This window comes from Taudactylus pleione, unplaced genomic scaffold (genome assembly GCF_031769625.1).
Source record: "Taudactylus pleione unplaced genomic scaffold, aTauple2 ptg000009l, whole genome shotgun sequence".
Classification (NCBI taxonomy): domain Eukaryota; kingdom Metazoa; phylum Chordata; class Amphibia; order Anura; family Myobatrachidae; genus Taudactylus; species Taudactylus pleione.
In genome coordinates, this window is record NW_028284412.1 from 3,738,548 (window position 1) to 3,756,803 (window position 18,256).

Here is an 18,256-nt window from a genome sequence, read left to right on the forward strand (position 1 = left end):
CCAACACTGGCATTCTCTGCCCTCATTACTTTGTGTGTCTGTCGGCCGAGGTTAAGAACGACTAACGGGTGTGGAATGTATTCCGTTTCAACTTAGTGCACATCTGGCCCGCCCCGGCCTTGCTGGAGCTTATGGCTTTGGTGTGTAACTATACGACTGATGGAGCACAGCGCCTTGGCCGGTGGATTGGGCTTCCAAAGGTTTGACAAAGAACATGCTGTTGCTTGAACAGTTTCCCATTGCTGTTGCTTTGAAACTGTGGGGGGGATCGTTTGAGCAATGCTAGTATTGTTTTTTGGAGCAACAACCTGGGCATAGTACAGGCAATTAACAGTCAGAGGAGTTGTTCTCTTCCAGTTGTTCAATTGTTAGCGAAACTTGTTCCTCATTGCCTCCTGCTTAACATCAATTTTGTGCCCAAACATGTCCCCGGTGAACAAAATGCGATTGCATATGCGCTGTCGTGGTTCAACTGGCCTCGGTTTAGGGAGTTTGCTCCTTAGGCCAAACTAGCCAGTGACCAGTGTCCTCCTTATGTTTGGCAGATCATCAAGCTGGCATGGAGAAATTAGCATTGTATGCCATTTCCCCCAGTACATAGCGACGTCATCAGGCGGGTTGGCTGGAATAGGAGCATTTCCGGGTTTCTGTGGCTCAAGCAGGTAAGAGCTCGCAGCAAATCATGCTAGCTTTTGTCTGGGAACTGTATACCCAAGGTCGCTCGCTCGCGGTGGTAAGGCGTGTTTTAGTGGGAGTGTCATTTTTCTGCATTGTATATCAGGCCTGACCCCTCTCGGTCCTTCATAGTGTCAAGGGCCTTGAAAGGTGGGTCCAGGACAGCCCCTTACAGTGGGCAACTGCTGTCTAATTTTTTTTTTTTTTTTTTATCATACGAAAGTTTGCTTTTTTCAGTTAGGTTTCGCCATGGCGTTTCATGGTGCATTTTTTATCTGTAAGTTAGTTCCCCCCTCTGAGAGGGCTGATCTCCCCCTCTCGCGGTTACGGACGTGATTGTACAACCGGACGCAGTTTTATGCAATCTAAGGTATTCAAAGACTGACCAGGCTGGTAGAGGGTGTTGGGTTTCCCTTCAACCATGTCCATTTCCTGAGGCATGTCCAGTGACATTGGCGCAAGCCTTCATGCCGATGCAAGGTGAGCAGGCCGGGGCATGGTTGATGCACGCAGTTGGGTCTCAGGTTATGAAATACCAGTTTTGTCATGTCTTGAAGCCTTGTTTGGCTTTTTTAGGCCTCGTGTCTTTCGAGTTAGATACTCACTTTGTATTGGGGCTGCTACACCTGCGGCTTCCGATGGGGAGATTCAATCCCTTGGTCGGTGTTCTGCTGTATTCTGATGCTACATGCATCCGGGTTTATCTGCGTTTGCGTCAACATAGCTCACCGGAGGCCTAGCCACTCGCCAACATACTGCGAGAGTGAGGAATTTTTCATTTCCCCCCGGTGGCCCAATGGCTTATTAATTATATGGCATGATTGTTAGTTAACGCTGTTTTTTGGGGGGTTTTTTGCCTCAAGTCCGGTTGGCTAAGTTTTTTTCCCCCCCATTTTTGTCCCCTTCCGCTGTCTTATTGGTATGGTGTGCCTTTTCGCCTGTTTTTTCTTTCCATGTTGACTTCTCTTTTATACGTTTCAGGTGTCATTGATGTCCAGCCAATACGGGTGTTAGGGCATTCTTACATTTTTTTAGGCTGCTCAATCCCACTTAGAATCAGACTCTATCGTCTTCTCCCAAACTCATTGAATTAGGTGGTTGGGTTTTAGAGGGATGTGTCGGGGCTCTCTTCCAGAAAGGTTGTCAGCTGTACGGTCTTACGGTTTGCCTCAAGTTTTAGTGCTGCATCTCAGTGGTAATGACTTAGAGCAGTGGACGGCTCTTGACCTGCACTGATCATCAGAGACCATCACCTGATTGTGGAGGCCTTGCCTTCTTGTAAGTTAGTGTGGTCCTTCATTGTCCCTAGGCGTGTGTGGAGGAATGCCGGGTCTGGTGCGTGGCTGGATGTGGCTAGGAGGAATGTCAATACAGCGGTGGCTAGGTACATGGTGGAGAAGAGTGGTGGTGCTGTCGAGCATGTTTTGATACAATTCCGTGATGCCCATTTGCATCATGGAGATGGAGTTCATTTTAGTCCTGAAGATTTAGCTATTTTTCTGGAGGGCATTTTCTGCTGGTTAAGGAGTGTTTTTTTGTGGTGGCGGCATGTCGGTTTAGGCTTCACTTGGCAGTAAAAAAATGGCACTTTGAGTTAGTTAATTTTAACAGTTTTAGGCTTAGTAAGTGCGCTCTCCTTCAGGTGGAGTAAGGCGACAGCCAATTGTCCTGAATGGGAAATGGCTACACCACCCTGGCGGGGGGTTGACGTAAAAGGAGAAGTTGATCATCAACGCTTGGCTTGCGATGGTTTGATTGTCTTATGGGTTCTTTTGTGCTGCCACCATTATTATTAACTATAGCCAAAAATTTAATACTTGTCAATAATAAAAATTGACAAAAATTTTAAACACCAGCAATATTGTCTTTGTCTTTATTGTTAGAAGTTAAGTTTATAAGTTATATTTAAAAAGGTATATTAGATGGTAACACGAGAATACACAATAGTGAGTTTAATGACTGAATCATCTTAATAAAATCTACTGTAATAAAAAATAAAAGCAAATATTTAGTAGATCTCATCTCATACAATTTTTACTATTAGTTGAAATGTAAAATAAGAAATTGAAATTCCAAAGCCTTAAGTATTATAGCACATGGAATTCAATGTACGGCAGTAACTAGCAGATTCTACCTCCCATTAATCCCTAATCTCATATCCTCCAGCCACAATTTTTGTTGCAAATGTATTATGTGCTCTAACTTTCCCCCTTATCACGTCCATGCCATAATTGTATAGTACATATACTTTTATCTGGTTTCCTAAATACTTAGTTAAACATGCTTATGATATTTTATACCCGCTTGTCCCAGTCTGAGTTGAGCTGAATTCTTCTTTTAGGAGGGAAGGGACTAGTGGCATATAGATAATGAGCAGCGCCTTTGTAGGTACACAGCACTAAATTCGCCACCAGTGCATTAATTTCATAGTATGTTACAATAGTTTTTAAACTGATCGTATATTTTTCTATGTGGGTAGAAAAACAAGTGAAGTCAACCAAAGAGTCAGAACTGATCAATGACAATGGAGAATTGTGGTTGGCCATTATTCTGACTCAATGCGATCGATTGCTATATGCCAGGTTCAAATTGCTCCTCGAGTGCGGTGATCATTCACTAATTAAGATTCATCCACAAATGAACAATATGATTATTCAAAATGCTGCTGTGTGCTCAACTTAGTCAGTGACCATATGGCGATCCCAAGTGTTCATCCAGAAAACAAACACGTGGTGGTGATCTGTCAGCTTCAGAAAATATGGAGGAGGCTTTCCAAACTAAGAAATGTATAATAAATCTAACCTTTCTTATTTGATAAATGGGCTGGGAAAATAATGTTCTGGGGGTAAGGGGGGGATGTGCTTTTATCCACTGACAAATGGACACTCTCTGACAGGTAAGACCTGGGACAGGTGCTAATCAGCCTTCGTAAAAATAAATCTAAAATAACACAAACCAAGCACCCATGGAAAACGCAAATGGTGAACATGATTTCTAAGATTAAAGTATACAGTATTTTGGGTAGATTATGATCAGTGTTACTTGCACACAACAGCAGAGTATTAAATTGTATTTATATTGTTTCGAGACCAAGCATACGAACAGTCACAGGTATCTGGACAGTATAATTCTAGTCTATCCTCAACCACATACGATTTTGCTAGATAGCAAGGTAATGGCTGGTGTTATAGCACACACAAAATGACATGTGCCCAATATAAGAATTAGAGTGTGTAAAGTAACAGAATAGTAGGCTGTCTTATTGAGACAATATGTTATATAGATTTCCCATCTTACCATTTTGACAATAGATCTCCCCAAGTTTCAAGGATTTTCTCTGCACATTCTTTGGATACATCCCCAGACCCGCTCAAAAGAGGCTCGTCGTTATCTAGAACACATTTAAACAAATTTCTCAAAATGGACATCGTGGGCAAATATATTTTATGTTAGATTATATTATATATACACAGACAACTAAACCAGTCCACATAAGTCTTTAGGAGTTTGAAAATAAAAAAATTAAAATAAAAGTGCTGACATGACATTTTATAGAAATGAAAGTAGCTGCCCATATTTATTAACTACAGACGTGTCAACATACATCCACCCTCCGCGTGCTACGGTACACTTAACGTGAGTGCGCCGTGCGATTCTGTAGCACTCGATAGTGTCAGTGATGGGACACTAATGTAGCATTTGGCATGCAGGTACAGCCGCAGTCGCACACAGAATGTAGGCAAGCTGCATATTTTAATCAGCAGAAGCTGCTTGTGCATCCTATTCGTATCACTTTGCGAATAAGACATTTTAAATGGAAAAAGTCACACAAAAGATGCTTAGTGCTACAGAGTCGCACCACAGCATAGTGCGACCTGAAGGGCTGATTAAGGCGCAAGGAGGCTAGATGTATGTGGACACAGCTGTACATTGCTTTATCTTTTTAATGTTTTTTTTAAATCTTCAGCCATGTCTTTACATCATCAAGCAGACACATTTCCATTTAGCTAGTAACACAAAAGGTGTTGTGCAAACAGTTCAATTCATGTAACACGGGTTGATGTGGATGGCAAAAATTGTGTATTCAGTGTGTCTTTGTTAAGGTCAGCTCATTTATATGATATATACTATTTAGGTCCGTATGTGCTTATGTATTAATATCCTAAGAAATGGGAAAGCTCTATACTAGCAAGAGCAGCGTGGTTGTTTGAATATGAAGTCTGCAAATACATTTTGGGAAAACTGTCTGGTTAAAAAAAGCTAGTATAAAAGACCCACAGCACACATGTGTGAAGTCCCTGTGCTCACTTGAGATATAAGATCAATAGAAAAATCCCAATAGGGGACAGTTGCACACGTCCAACAGTGTTTACTGCAGTGCTACAGAGACTGGTGCACCTAAAACAAGAGGTATGCAGTAACCTGTGATCGTGTGAGAGTGTTAGTTATACATGCTATTGGAAAAAAAGGAACTCCCCTAGGCATAATTTCTTATCAACTGAGGGGCAGAAGAATATGGCTGATGTGAAGTGTGGGGGGAGGAGCAACCATAAATTCATAGGCTCCAAAGGAGTGTTGCTGTTCTCTGCTACAACTCACTAAGGAATGAGAAACATAGTTGACATAACATGAGAGATCATCTGAGGGACTTTTTTTTTTTTTCCCAATAACAAACGCAACATGTGACAGTAAGAAAACAAGACAGGAACTAGCATATCAATTGGAGAATCAGGGTCCAAGTGAAGGGAATTAGCTCACAATTATTATGTGTTTGCCCCAAAGCTGTAACATGCCTATCCATATTGGATCAGGCCCCAGTTCCTCTCAGCATACCAGTTTGTAAGATGTAATTGTTACCCTGACACATCTAAAATGAACCCTGGCACTGAATGTGTGGTGACTAATCTAATTTCACGGTTACTTGTCTTATGCTCATTTTTGATGGGGTTTGTTTGTATATCATATACTTCATGCATCTGAAAAACAGGGTGATACACAGACATACACGTATTTTAGTTTAAAGCAAATCTAATTATGGAATTCATACATGCTTTTATTCTGTAGGTATTTAATTTATTCTAAACCAAATTAAATACTTGATACCATATACTATGCACATACCTATTGTAGGCCTAATACAGAGTTGCAGGCAATGAAACAGAATTTGCAGTTATTTTCCAGCATGCAGTGCAGACTTCCGACGATATACAGTTCATCTACTTCTGATAACAGTACCGTAAACTAGGTACACACTACACGATGTGTACCCAGCACGACATCGCCGGCAACTGGTCCCTGCATGCAGCAAGTGTATACACACTTACCGATTCAGGGTCTAAAGGGAGGAGCTACGAGTTATTCTGCAGCATAGCATATGCAGCAGGGATGATGGGCGTGGTCACTAGTGACCTGCGGGAGCGTGCATATCATCGGTACAGACTAGACGATGCACCAGATATGTCACTCCGATCCGCGGGAGATTAGTGATATACTTACTGCTAGAAGTCATCTTCACCTGACTGCCGGACCTGGAAGACACCACTGGAGCAGTCGGGCCTGTTGTACCAAGTAAGTCACCATTAAACCACCGTAGACGTTTTGTCGATATAGTAATCATGTCAACATTATGACCATATTGACATTCTCATGGTGACAAAATATACCACACCCATTACCTATCAAAGCACAAGTCCAACTGCAAAACACGTGTCAACTTCCAGTTCTCCGTGAAGTGAGAGCAGGAGAGTGCACCCTCCCAACAGCTTCACCATAAAGACAGAACAGACCAGCAGAAAGGGGAAAACCATTGTGTTAGCAACGGGATCAGTATAGCTGAGCAGGGCAGATTTATTTTACTAGCAAAATGAATGGTGGATCCATTTTACTAGTATTTACTATAAAATTACATACAAAACAGAATTTATTCCAAAAAGCCAAAACGGTCATATTTAATATGAGTGAAAAGAAAATTTAAGATCAGTATGTGACCTGCAAAGGGGCTGTAAATCAATATTAGCCACCAGCAGCTATTAATAGCTATACAAAAAAGAGCAACCAGTTTATTGTATCCAATTACTGAAGCATATTCACGTTTATAATTATATAGATACTGTGGAGGGAATTGGAAGAATACTATTGTATCTATAAATGCTGCAAGTAGTGTTACATTGCAAAGTGGAATCTCATGTACTTCCTTCTACAAGCCATTTTCTGATAATCAATAGTTCAGGAGCCTGTCTAATAGGTCTAAGTGGGGAATTCAACTAGCCGCGGTAAGCAAAAAAAAAAATCTTATTGTGCGAATACTTACTTGCGCAATCCTATTAGCTGTGGTTTTCGTAAGTGTGAATTGTTCATAGGATTAAACGCAAATTAGTTATCACCACTTCCTGAGCAGGTGAAAAGTTCAGGAAAATCCCTATTTTAAAAAAAGGTAGAAATGTCAGGTCTTGGTTCTGAACCACTGGGAACCCTCCTTACTGACTAAGCAAAGAGATTTTGGGTCTCTGTGCACTGGAGGAATCTTTGTCCGTCTGGAGCAACTACACGTTTCGGTCACACCTGTGACCTTTTTCAAGTTGATTGCTCCTTCTCTGAACACATCATCCTAAATAGCAAGATCTTCAATTCCATTGGCTATTTCAAGTTGGGATTGCAAAACCCTTTTATTTTACTTTAAAAGTGCTGGTGCAAATACTTATTCCATTAGTATTACTTTTAATTCTAAAACCTATATCCCACACATATGCGGCATGCATAACTATATAGACTATGATTTAATTTATGTCAATAATATTTGTAAGACAAAGTTCAATATGGCTCAGTATATGACCCTTTGTATAAATTTTTTTTGTTTTGTTTATTGGATATGTATGATTAAATAAATATTTTTAATTTGTTTATATTCCAGCCCAGAATTGTGTGATTTTATACTAGTTTTTGTGAGGTGGGCAATAACCCTCTTTTCTGCAGCAGATGTACCAATTCTAAAGGTGATTGTGGAATCAATATAAATATCTGCTATTGTTGTGGATTATGATGAACAGAGTGGTCCGCGCTCCAGGTCTTAGAGGGTATGTCTATAAAGATGTGTGAGGGAGGGAGAATGGGGAGCAGGATAGGGGGAAAACAAGAAAGGTGGGGCTATGTTGGTGCTGCACGTGGAACAGGAGTACCAGATCCTGTTTGTTACAAGTTGGACGAGGGGGGGGTTTTCACGTGCGCTCCTGTGTGTGAATATATGCTGCGAGGGGAAAAAAAAATGTTATTATAGTGAAAATGTATGCATATATAATGGTGGGGTGAGGGATGGGAGGAACGGGGGGGGGGGGGAAAGAGGGGGGAGGCAGGGGAAGGGGAGGTGGGAAAGCGAAATTTGGGGGGGTTATGTAGTATCAATGGATGGCGTGTATTGGTGTGTCTACTGTGTAGGTGTTGTTGGTGTGTAATGAAGAGCCAGACACTTGAGATTGAATCCAACCTGTTTATTGGCGAGTCACAGTGCTCCCCAGGCGGTTCCGTGAATGAGATTGGGGTTGAGTGGCGGGTTTTAGTGATTTCCTGGTCAGGGAGTCGGTGGGCCCTTTTAGGGGGCTCCTTTCCGTGCGGCCCTTACTTCTGCACGTACCCTTTGCTGGACCTATGGTCACAGTCTTAGAGGACCAGGATAATGATGATGCTTATGAAAAAGTCCCGTATAGTGACAGTAACGGCGTCCCGCACTGATGTTGTAGTTACCTAACGGTAGGTTGCAGTCTCTAGTCCTTGCACAGATGTCGTGTACTCCGGTATTGGTCCGGTGGTTGCTGGCACCCTGCGAGCCCGCAGGGTGTGCCGGAAGGGCCCTCGTCACTGCTTCGAGATGGGGGATGATGCGGCTGTCCGCGTTTGTAATTCTGTACCACCTTGCCGTGGGGTTGATGATGGGGTACAAGGTGGGGTAGTGCAGTAGTCCTGTGCGGGGGTGTATTGCCTATAACGCGTTTCGGCCTTAAGCCTTCTTCAAGGAGTTACTGATAGGTTGAATGTGAGCATGCTATATAGGTGGAAGGTGAGTGTGTGGGCGTGGCCTGTGGGTTGGGTAGCCTATCGTGACAGCGGTGTTAGTAGGTGTGGGCTGTATTGGGTGGGATGGGGCAGTGTGAGTGATTGACATTCATATAGACTAATCATTGGTGGTAATGCTATGTTATGTAAGCGGGGGGGGTGTGTCAGCGCGCGCGTAATACACCACGCGGTAATGGCCGGGCTGCCCGGCAGTGAGCGTTGCCGTGGGAGCGTCGGGTATCCCTCTGACGTCACCTCCCACGTGCGCGTCACTGTCATGTGGTCAGTGTTGGCCGGGAGTGTGGCAAGCCATGTGACGCATAGACGCAGGCATCCCCCTGCGCCGAGCGTCACAAGGTGTACATTGGCCTATCAGGGAGGGGGTTCGCGGTGGCAGCGTCCTGGTCTCCATGGTGACGCTAGCTTGCTGGGACCTAACTCCAGAGGTGCTGTATGCGGCAGGCGTCTCGCGTATAGCGCCTATGATGGGGGGTTACTTTGTATGGAGAGGGGATTAAATAAAGTATTCAACACATATATAAGTGGTATTGTATGCATGCAACGTATATGTAGGTATATGGGTGCGCGTGATGGGAATCGTTGGATGGGTGGCCCGATGCTGCCAAACTGTGGTGTGTGTGTGTTGAGATTCTGGTTATGTCCCCTGTGTATAGGTTACCCCTTATATTCGTGTAATATGGGCAGGTGCTTGTGTCGTGGAATCTGTTATTCTGGATGTGTCGGGGTTACAGTTAAGTTGTAGGGACATGGTGGTTACGGAGGGGGGGGGCGGTTGGAAAAGGGTGGGTAAAAAAAGGGGGGGTTTGGGGGGGTTGATAACTAGTTACGTATTCTGGTGAATGTGAGATGGGTGGCTTGATGCCATCAATCTGTGGTGGGTGCGTGGAGACGCTAAATCTTGTGAGAGATGTGTATTCTGTGACCTGATCAGATGTGCATTGTTGGTCTGATAATTTGGGTGTGTCAACACTGATATCCAGTGTCGGTGATGTGGAGACGGTGGTTGTGAGGGACGTGTCGTACCGTCTAGCTGGGTGTTAACAAATGTCTTGTATTGGTTGGTGTGGGAATTGTCTCATGGTGCAATTTGTCATCATGTACATGTCTGTGTCCTATGTAACGGTGATATATAACTTACTAATTGATGTGTGTGGGGGGTGGTACTATAGTTGTGTTGTCTGTACACGCTCTTGGTGTGACGGAGTGTTGGTTGTATCATGTGAGTTACTCTTGTAGTGTCGTGATGTGAGTACATTGTTTATGCATTGTGTGCGATGGGGTTCACAGTGGTTCACCTTCTATGTAGTAAAATGGTCGGTTGCTCTCGGGTGATGGTTGAGTTGTGGGTGTGTTGCAGGGTCCGTACCTTTCCTAGTGGGTTGAGCCTAACGGGTTATTACTGATTTAATTTCATTGTCAATGTTTAGGCCTTTTGGTGCGAATGTTTGCATGGTGAAGATCCACTTAAGTTCTTATTTAATCTTTTTATTATGTCCCCTCCTCTCCAGTTCTTACTCAGAGCCTTGATGCCTATAAAGGTCATACCTTTTGTGTTACTGGCGTGTCTTTCTTGGAAGTGTAGAGGGACGTTGTGGGTATCTGTCTTGTTTACTATGCCTCTGATGTGCTCTGCGATTCTAGTTTTGAGGGGTCTGATAGTGCGTCCTATATATTGACGGTTGCAGGGACATTGTAGCATGTATATCACGTGATTGGTGTTGCATGTTATGTGTTCTCGGATATTGTAAGTTTTTCCTGTTTGTGATGAAGAGAATGTGGTGGTTGGTTTGGTGCTCCTATGTCCTAGTGTTCGGCAGTTAGTACATGTTCCACAATGGTAGAAGCCCTTCTTCAGGGGTTCTTGATCTATGGTGATTTGTGTCAGCGAAGTCGGGGGTATGTGGTTGTGAACTAATTTGTCTTTGATGTTTGGTGATTTGCGGTATATTACCTTTGGGTGTGTGGGAAGTATTGTTGCCAGTGTGTCGTCCTTAAGTAGTAAATTCCAGTGTTTCTTGATTACTTGTTTTATCTTGGTGGCACTGGTGTCGTACTGCGTTATGAAAGGTATATCATTGGTGTGTTGTTGTTTGTCAGGTTTGTATTGTAATAGGGGTGAGCGTCCCTCGTTGCCTATTTTGTCCAGAGTATCTTGGAGTGTTTTGTTGTCGTACTTTTTGGCTATGAATTGTTCCTTCATTCGTATCCCTTGTTCGTGGTAGTCTTTTAGTTTGGTACAGTTCCGTCTGATGCGTTTGAATTGGCTGTTAGGTATGTTTTGGAGCCAGTTTGGGTGATGTCCACTATCTGACAGAATGAAACTGTTGACGTCTACTGGTTTGTGAAATGTCTTGGTATGTATTTTGTGTTCGCCGATGAAGATGTGTAGGTCCAGAAAGTTGACGTCTGTTTTACTGTATTGTGTTGTGGATTACATGTGACTAAATAATTACAGTATACACGGCAGAAAGTAGCTATAACATTGTATTCTGAGGTTTGTCGACCCAGCATTAGAAGTGGGATATTATTAGACACACAATTCCACATAATATTTAAATGAATACTTCCCAATTAACTACCCATCTCCCTACACAATGAAATCAACAATGTGTACAATCTATGCTTGAAACTAGACATCTTGGGCTATATTCAGATTGGATCGCAGTTGCTAATGTGTACGCTATCAGTCGATTGTTGCGTACTGCACGAACTCGCCATTGTGAACGCACGGACACCATAGACTAAACGCAGGGCATCAGTTGATTGACAAGCAGAGAGTGTTTGGGGGGTGGTAATGGGGCATTTGAACGCTGTTGCATGGACGTGCATAAATTAGACGCAAAATAATGAGGACAAAGGTGTATCTTGTAAAACAGAAGGAGGCCAAGAAAGTAATCAGATGTGCAAAGGCAAAAGCTAAGGAGAAAATGGCACAGTCAGTGGGGTAAAGGGGGCAAAACTTTTTAAGTATATAAGCGAAAGGAGAAAAACAAAAGGTGGAATAAAGACTAAAGACAGAAAGAGGGAGTCTTGTTGAGGGAGACAATGTAATAGCTGATCATCTTAATAATTATTTTTGTTCAGTATTCACTACTGAGAGAGAGGGCAAGGGGGCCACAGTTAAGTTGCAGGTGTAATCAGAAAAATGAGGTAGGAACAAGCACATTTACAGAGAAGATCCTAAAAGAACTGAAGTGGATAAATCAATGGAGCCAGATGGGATACATCCAAGGAAACTAAAAGATCTGTTAATGGTGTTACCAGCACCCCTTTAAGAATTATTCAACCAGTCACTAGCTACTGGAGTAATTCAGAGGACTGGAAAAGAGCAAATGTGGAAGCAAGGAAGAGGAAAGCAACTACCGACCAGTGAGCCTTACATCAGTAGTAGGGAAATTGATGGAAACACTCTTAAAAGAAAGAGTTGTAGATTATCTCAAATCCAGCAATTTGCAGGATCCCAAACAGCATGGATTTACTGGGGGGAGATCATGTCAAGCAAGTCTTATTGACTTTTTGGACTGGGTGACTAAGGAAATAGATAAAGGGGGGGCCATAGATATAGCTTATCTAGACTTTAGTAAGGCTTTTGACACTGTTCCACATTGCAGACTGTTAAAATGGATAGCATGAGATTGGATACAAAGATAGTTGGATGGATACGAACATGGCTGCAGGATAGGAAACAGAGTTGTAGTAAATGGAGTGCAGTCTCAAGAGTGAAATTTTAAGTGGAGTACCTCAGGGATCTGTACTTGGACCAGTGCTTTTTAATATCTTTATTTGTGACATTGCAAATGGTATTGAAGGGAAACTATGCCTTTTTGCAGATGGCACAAAAAGGTATGCAACAGGGTAGACACACCAGGAGGGGTAAAACAAATGATTGAAGATCTAGGTAGACTAGAGGAATGGTCAAGAACGCGGCAACTACAGTTTAATGCCAAAAAAAGCAAGATCATGCACTTGGGTCTCAAAAATCCAAAGGCTAAATATAGTATTAATGGCACTATACTGGAAACTACTGAAGAGGAAAGGGATCTAGGAGTCACTATTTCAGGTGACTTAAAGGCAAGTAAACATTGTAACAAAGCAATGAGGAAGGCAAGTCAGATGTTTGGTTGCATAGGGAAAGGAATCAGTAACAGAAAGAAAGAAGTGATAATACCACTGTATAGGTCATTGGTACGTCCTCATCTCGAATACCATGTCCAGTTCTAGAGGCCATATCTCCAGAAGGATATTAAATCATTAGAGACTGTACAAAGAAGGGCAACTAAAAAAGGTGCAAAAACTAAAAGATCTTAATATGTATGGTTTGGAGTAGAGAAGGCAAAGAGGGGACATGATAAAAAAACGTTCAAATATATAAAGGGTTTTAACAAGGTAAAGGAAGGAGACATTCGTCAAAGAATGACAAGTATTAGAACAAGAGGACATGTTCTGAAACTGGAGGGTGGTAGGTTCAGGCGAAATTTGTGGAAATATTACTTCACAGAAAGAGTACTGGACAAGTGGAATAGCCTCCCATCAGAGGTGGTAGAGGCTAAGACAGTAGAGCAATTTAAACATGCATGGGATAGACATAAGGATATCCTTCAGAAGAAGTAAGGATCAGGAAGGGTTCAGGTAACAATATGTTTAAAATGGGGCAGACTAGGGGGTAAATTTACTAAAGTGAGATGTTTTTTTTAGAAGTGATGTTGCCCATAGCAACCAATCAAATTCTAGCTATTATCTTCTAGAAGGTGCTAGTTAAATGTTAAGTAGAGTCGGATTGGATGCTATGGGCAACATCACTTCTAAAACTCACTTCTAAAAACTCTCTCTTTAGTAAATTTACCCCCCTATGGGCCAAGTGGTTCTCATCTGCTTTCAAATTCTATTTTTCCATGTAGACGGAACTTTCCACGTGACCTGGAAAGCTAGCAATTTGTGAGTAAGGTCTGACCTGCTGCAATGCTGAGTGTGGGTTCGATGTCCTTCGATGTGTCTGATGTTTGACCTGATTTGGGCGGTGTTATGAATGTGAGCGTAGGCGTAGGGCGTGTATGTGATGGGTTCGACGGCATTGCGAATGTAGCATTTGAATATATTCGCCTAAGACCTGCCTACAGAATTGCACACAAGTTAGCAACTGCGATCCAAGCTGAATCAGGCCCCTTGTCTGATATCAAGTAACAAACCATGTACAGCAACAGAAATAATAGACAGACCCAAAGCGCCATGCAGTTTCTTATTTTATTTCGCAAGTATCCCTTACCTTTGTCACATCAATTTTCTTGACTAGCATTTTAGGACTTTGCTGGTTTATAACCTTTAGTATGCAATATTATTAATAAGACAACTCAATCTTCTTTGTATGATCAAGATTTTTGTTGTCAGTGGGTGCCCCATCTTGCAGAATATAGACCTTCTGCTCTGGTATTCGGACCATTAAGTGTAACATTCTTAGACTATCCAGTATGGTTGATATTTCTTTATGTACTATACCTACAAGCAGGGGATGGTGGCGTTTCAATGGGCCGCACCGAGGAGAAAAAATAAATAAGGGGGGGCTTCCCCAAAAGAGCCCCAAATACCACTAGTGTAGCAGGTTGAATGGAAGATTTGAGAAAACAAAAGACTGGACACTTTTACAGAAATTAAACACTTAATTTTCAAAAAGCAAAAGACGTACTTGTAAGTACATATATAGGAGGACAGCTATACAGGCTGAGATTTTGGGAAACAAATTTTGAAGTTTCACCACTAGGAGGCAGGAGAAAAAAAAAAAAAAAACATCTATTTTCTCTTTTTTCCTCTGTATAACCCAAATAATGCCCTGGATCCTCCTCCCTTTACAATTGGTCCAGAAAGACAGTAAGAAGAGGAAAGCAGTACTGGGAGGGTTTAAGACATCCCCTATAGCCTTGAAGAAAGATTTAACAGCAAGTACAAATAATATGAGATATGGTAAGAACTTACCCTTGTTATCTCTATTTCTACGAAGTCCATAGGGTTCCACAGGATACCTTGGGATATAGGTGTGACGTCAGTCATCGGGCACCAAAGAGTTAAGCTTTCAGCCTCCCAGGATGCACTAGGTCCCCCTCCTATACCCCGCCCCCGAGCCAAGGCATCTCAGTTAGTTACCAAGCCATAGGCCGGAGGAGGAGAAGGAAGAGAGAGAACAAAGATCTGGACACACACAAGAATCACATTCTCACCAGAGGGAGACGGAAAACCGGTGACCAGAGCAAAGCCCATCTGCAGCACAGGTGCGACAGGGCGGGAGTCCTGTGGAACCCTATGGACTTCGTAGAAAGAGAGATAACAAGGGTAAGTTCTTACCATATCTCATATTTTCTATTTCAGGGTCCATAGGGTATCCACATGATACCTTGGGGATGTCCCAAAGCAGTATCCTTTAAGGGTGGGGACGCTCCTGTGCAGAAAGGAGAATCCGCCGCCCGAAGGAAGCATCCTGAGAGGCGAAGGTGTCAAACCTGTAATACCTCACGAAGGTATGGACAGAGGACCACGTAGCAGCCTTGCAGATCTGGACTGCAGAGGCACCACGTCGAGCTGCCCACGAAGGACCCACAGACCTAGTGGAATGAGCCTTCACAGAAGGAGGAACCGGCAGGCCTTCATGAAGATAAGCTTCAGAAATAGCCATACGGATCCAGGCTGCCAAAGTTTGCTTTGAAGCAGGCCAACCCTTTTTACAGAAGCCATAGAGGACAAACAAACCGTCCGACTTCCTAAACGAAGTAGTGCGGTCAACATAAGTCCTTAAGGCCCGCACAACATCCAAAGAGGCCTCACCCACGGAAAGACCCGGTGAGTTAAAGGCCGGAACAACGATTTCCTCGTTAACATGAAACTGGGAAACAACTTTGGGAAGAAACTCGGGCCGAGTGCGGAGCACTGCCCTGTTCCCATGAAAAACCAAGAAAGGGGGTCTACAAGAAAGAGCCCCTAACTCAGAAACACGTCTGGCCAAAGCAATAGCCAGAAGGAAAACAGTCTTAGCTGTAAGCCATTTAAGATCCACTGAGCCCAGTGGTTCAAACGGCGGTCCTTGGAGAGCCCTCAGGACCACAGCCAAATCCCAAGGCGCCACAGGTGGAACAAAGGGCGGCTGAATGCGGACAACACCTTGCATAAAGGTGCGCACATCCGGGATTGTAGCAATCCTACGGTGAAACCAAACAGACAGGGCCGAAACCTGTACCTTCAAAGAAGCAAGGCGAAGCCCATGATCTAGTCCCGCTTGTAGGAAGGCGAGAATCCGAGACAGACGAAACTCCCTCGGTGCATAACCTCTCGGTCGACACCACTGGAAGAACGTATGCCACACGCGATGGTATATCCTCGCGGAAGACGGTTTCCGAGCTCGCAACATGGTACGCACCACAGAGCTGGAAAACCCCCGGGACCTCAGCATGGCCGTCTCAACAGCCACGCCGTCAAAGACAGCCGAGTCAGGTCCGGGTGAAGACAAGGACCCTGAGACAGAAGGTCCGGTTGTAGCGGCAACCGCAGAGGACTGACCACGGACAGACCCTGAAGGTCTGAGAACCAGTGCCGTCTGGGCCACGCAGGAGCTATCAACAGGAGCGTCCCTCCTTCCTGTTTGAATTTCCGGATTACCCGTGGAAGAAGGGAGACCGGAGGGAACAGGTATGCGAACCGGAACGTCCACCGGACGGACAGAGCATCCACCAGAGACGCCCCTTTGTCTCTTGTACGAGACCCGTACACCGGCAACTTGTTGTTGTGCCGGGACGCCATGAGGTCGATCTCTGGAAGACCCCACCTGTCCACCAGCAGTTGAAAAACGTCCGGGTGCAGGGACCATTCCCCCGGATGAACGTCCTGGCGACTTAGAAAGTCCGCCTCCCAATTTAGCACTCCCGGGATGAAGACCGCTGATATGGCCGGAAGATTGCGCTCCACCCAAACCAGGATCCGAGAGACCTCTACGAGAGCCGCCTGACTGCGGGTTCCTCCTTGCCTGTTTATGTAGGCCACGGTGGTAGCGTTGTCCGACTGGACCTGTACCGGGTTACCCTGGAGAAACCGATGTGCCTGCTGGAGAGCATTGAAGACCGCACGGATTTCCAAGATATTTATGGGAAGCTCCGCTTCTATCGGCGTCCACCTGCCCTGGAACAAGTGTGGACCCAAAACCGCTCCCCAGCCCCGAAGACTGGCGTCCGTTGTCAACAGGACCCAATTTGGAACCCAGAACGGACGTCCCTTGTTGAGGTGGGTCTGTAACCACCAAGCAAGGGACAGGCGAACCTCCGGGGTGAGCACAATCGTCTGGGACTTCAGAGACTGAGTCAGCCCGTTCCACTTGGACAGGATCAGGTGCTGCAGAGGTCTGGAGTGAAACTGGGCGTATTCCACCATGTCGAACACCGACACCATGGAGCCCAGTAACCTCATCGCCGAGTGTAGGGACACCCGGCGGCTGTGCAGACAACTGCGCACCCTTGACTGTAAAGCAGAGATCTTGTCCTCCGTCACGAAGATCCTTTGCTGTCCCGAGTCCAATAAGGCTCCAAGATGCAAAATCCTCCGAGACGGGATTAGAGTGGACTTCTGCCAGTTGATTAGCCAGCCGTGCCATTGCAGCAGTGCAATGGTCAGGTCCAAGTGGCGTAACAGGAGCTCTGGAGATCCTGCCACCAATAACAGGTCGTTTAAGTACGGCAACATGCGGACTCCCTGCAGCCGCAGAGAAGCCGCCATGACCACCATCACCTTGGTGAAAACCCGTGGTGCTGTCGCCAGGCCAAAAGGTAACGCCCGAAACTGGAAGTGGTCGCTGCGGATTGCAAACCTGAGGAACTGTTGATGGGGCAAAAGAATAGGGAAATGCAGGTAAGCGTCCTGTATGTCCAATGACACCATTTAGTCCCCAGGTTCCAGCGCCAGAATGATGGACCGTAGGGTCTCCATCCGAAACTTCAGTACCCGCAAAGACCTGTTAAGTGCTTTGAGGTTGAGAATCGGACGATACGACCCAATGGGTTTCTGTACCAAAAAAAGATTTGAATAGAAACCCTGGCCCCTCTGGGAGAATGGAACAGGCACTATAACTCCAGCCTGGAGCATAGTGTGCAATACCTTCCGCAGCTCCGTAGCCTTGTTCCGGTCTGATGGTAGAACCATGGTGAAGAATCGAGCTGGGGGTCTGTGCCGGAAGGAGAGGGCGTACCCGTGGGAGACCACCTCCAGAACCCAAGTGTCTGTCATAGTGGTCGACCAACACTGGGCGAACTGCAGCAGGCGGCCTCCCACCCTGGGATCCCCCAAAGGGAGGCCCGGACCGTCAAGCCGCAGGCTTGTCATCTGGCTTGGGGGCCGGACGTCTGGTACTCCATGCCTGCTTCCGGGGCTTGACCGATTTCTTAGGGCCAGCCTGTCGAGGAAACGACTGTGGTTTGGGCCTGCCCTGGGCCCTAGATGACCGAAAGGACGATGGTCCAGAACCAGAAGGAGCAGCGGCCGACGGGAG

General features: G+C 44.8%; 1 protein-coding gene across 2 annotated transcripts in view; it reads right to left on the bottom strand.

Annotated features, from left to right (window-relative positions):
• RABGAP1 (RAB GTPase activating protein 1) overlaps nucleotides 1–18,256 on the bottom strand; it is a 193,959-nt gene that overhangs the window by 118,131 nt on the left and 57,572 nt on the right. For both annotated transcript variants that reach the window (XM_088466930.1, XM_088466924.1), the window contains one exon: nucleotides 3,973–4,066. In XM_088466930.1, coding sequence (XP_088323056.1) covers nucleotides 3,973–4,066 — 94 coding nt within the window. The remainder of the gene's footprint in view (nucleotides 1–3,972; nucleotides 4,067–18,256) is intronic.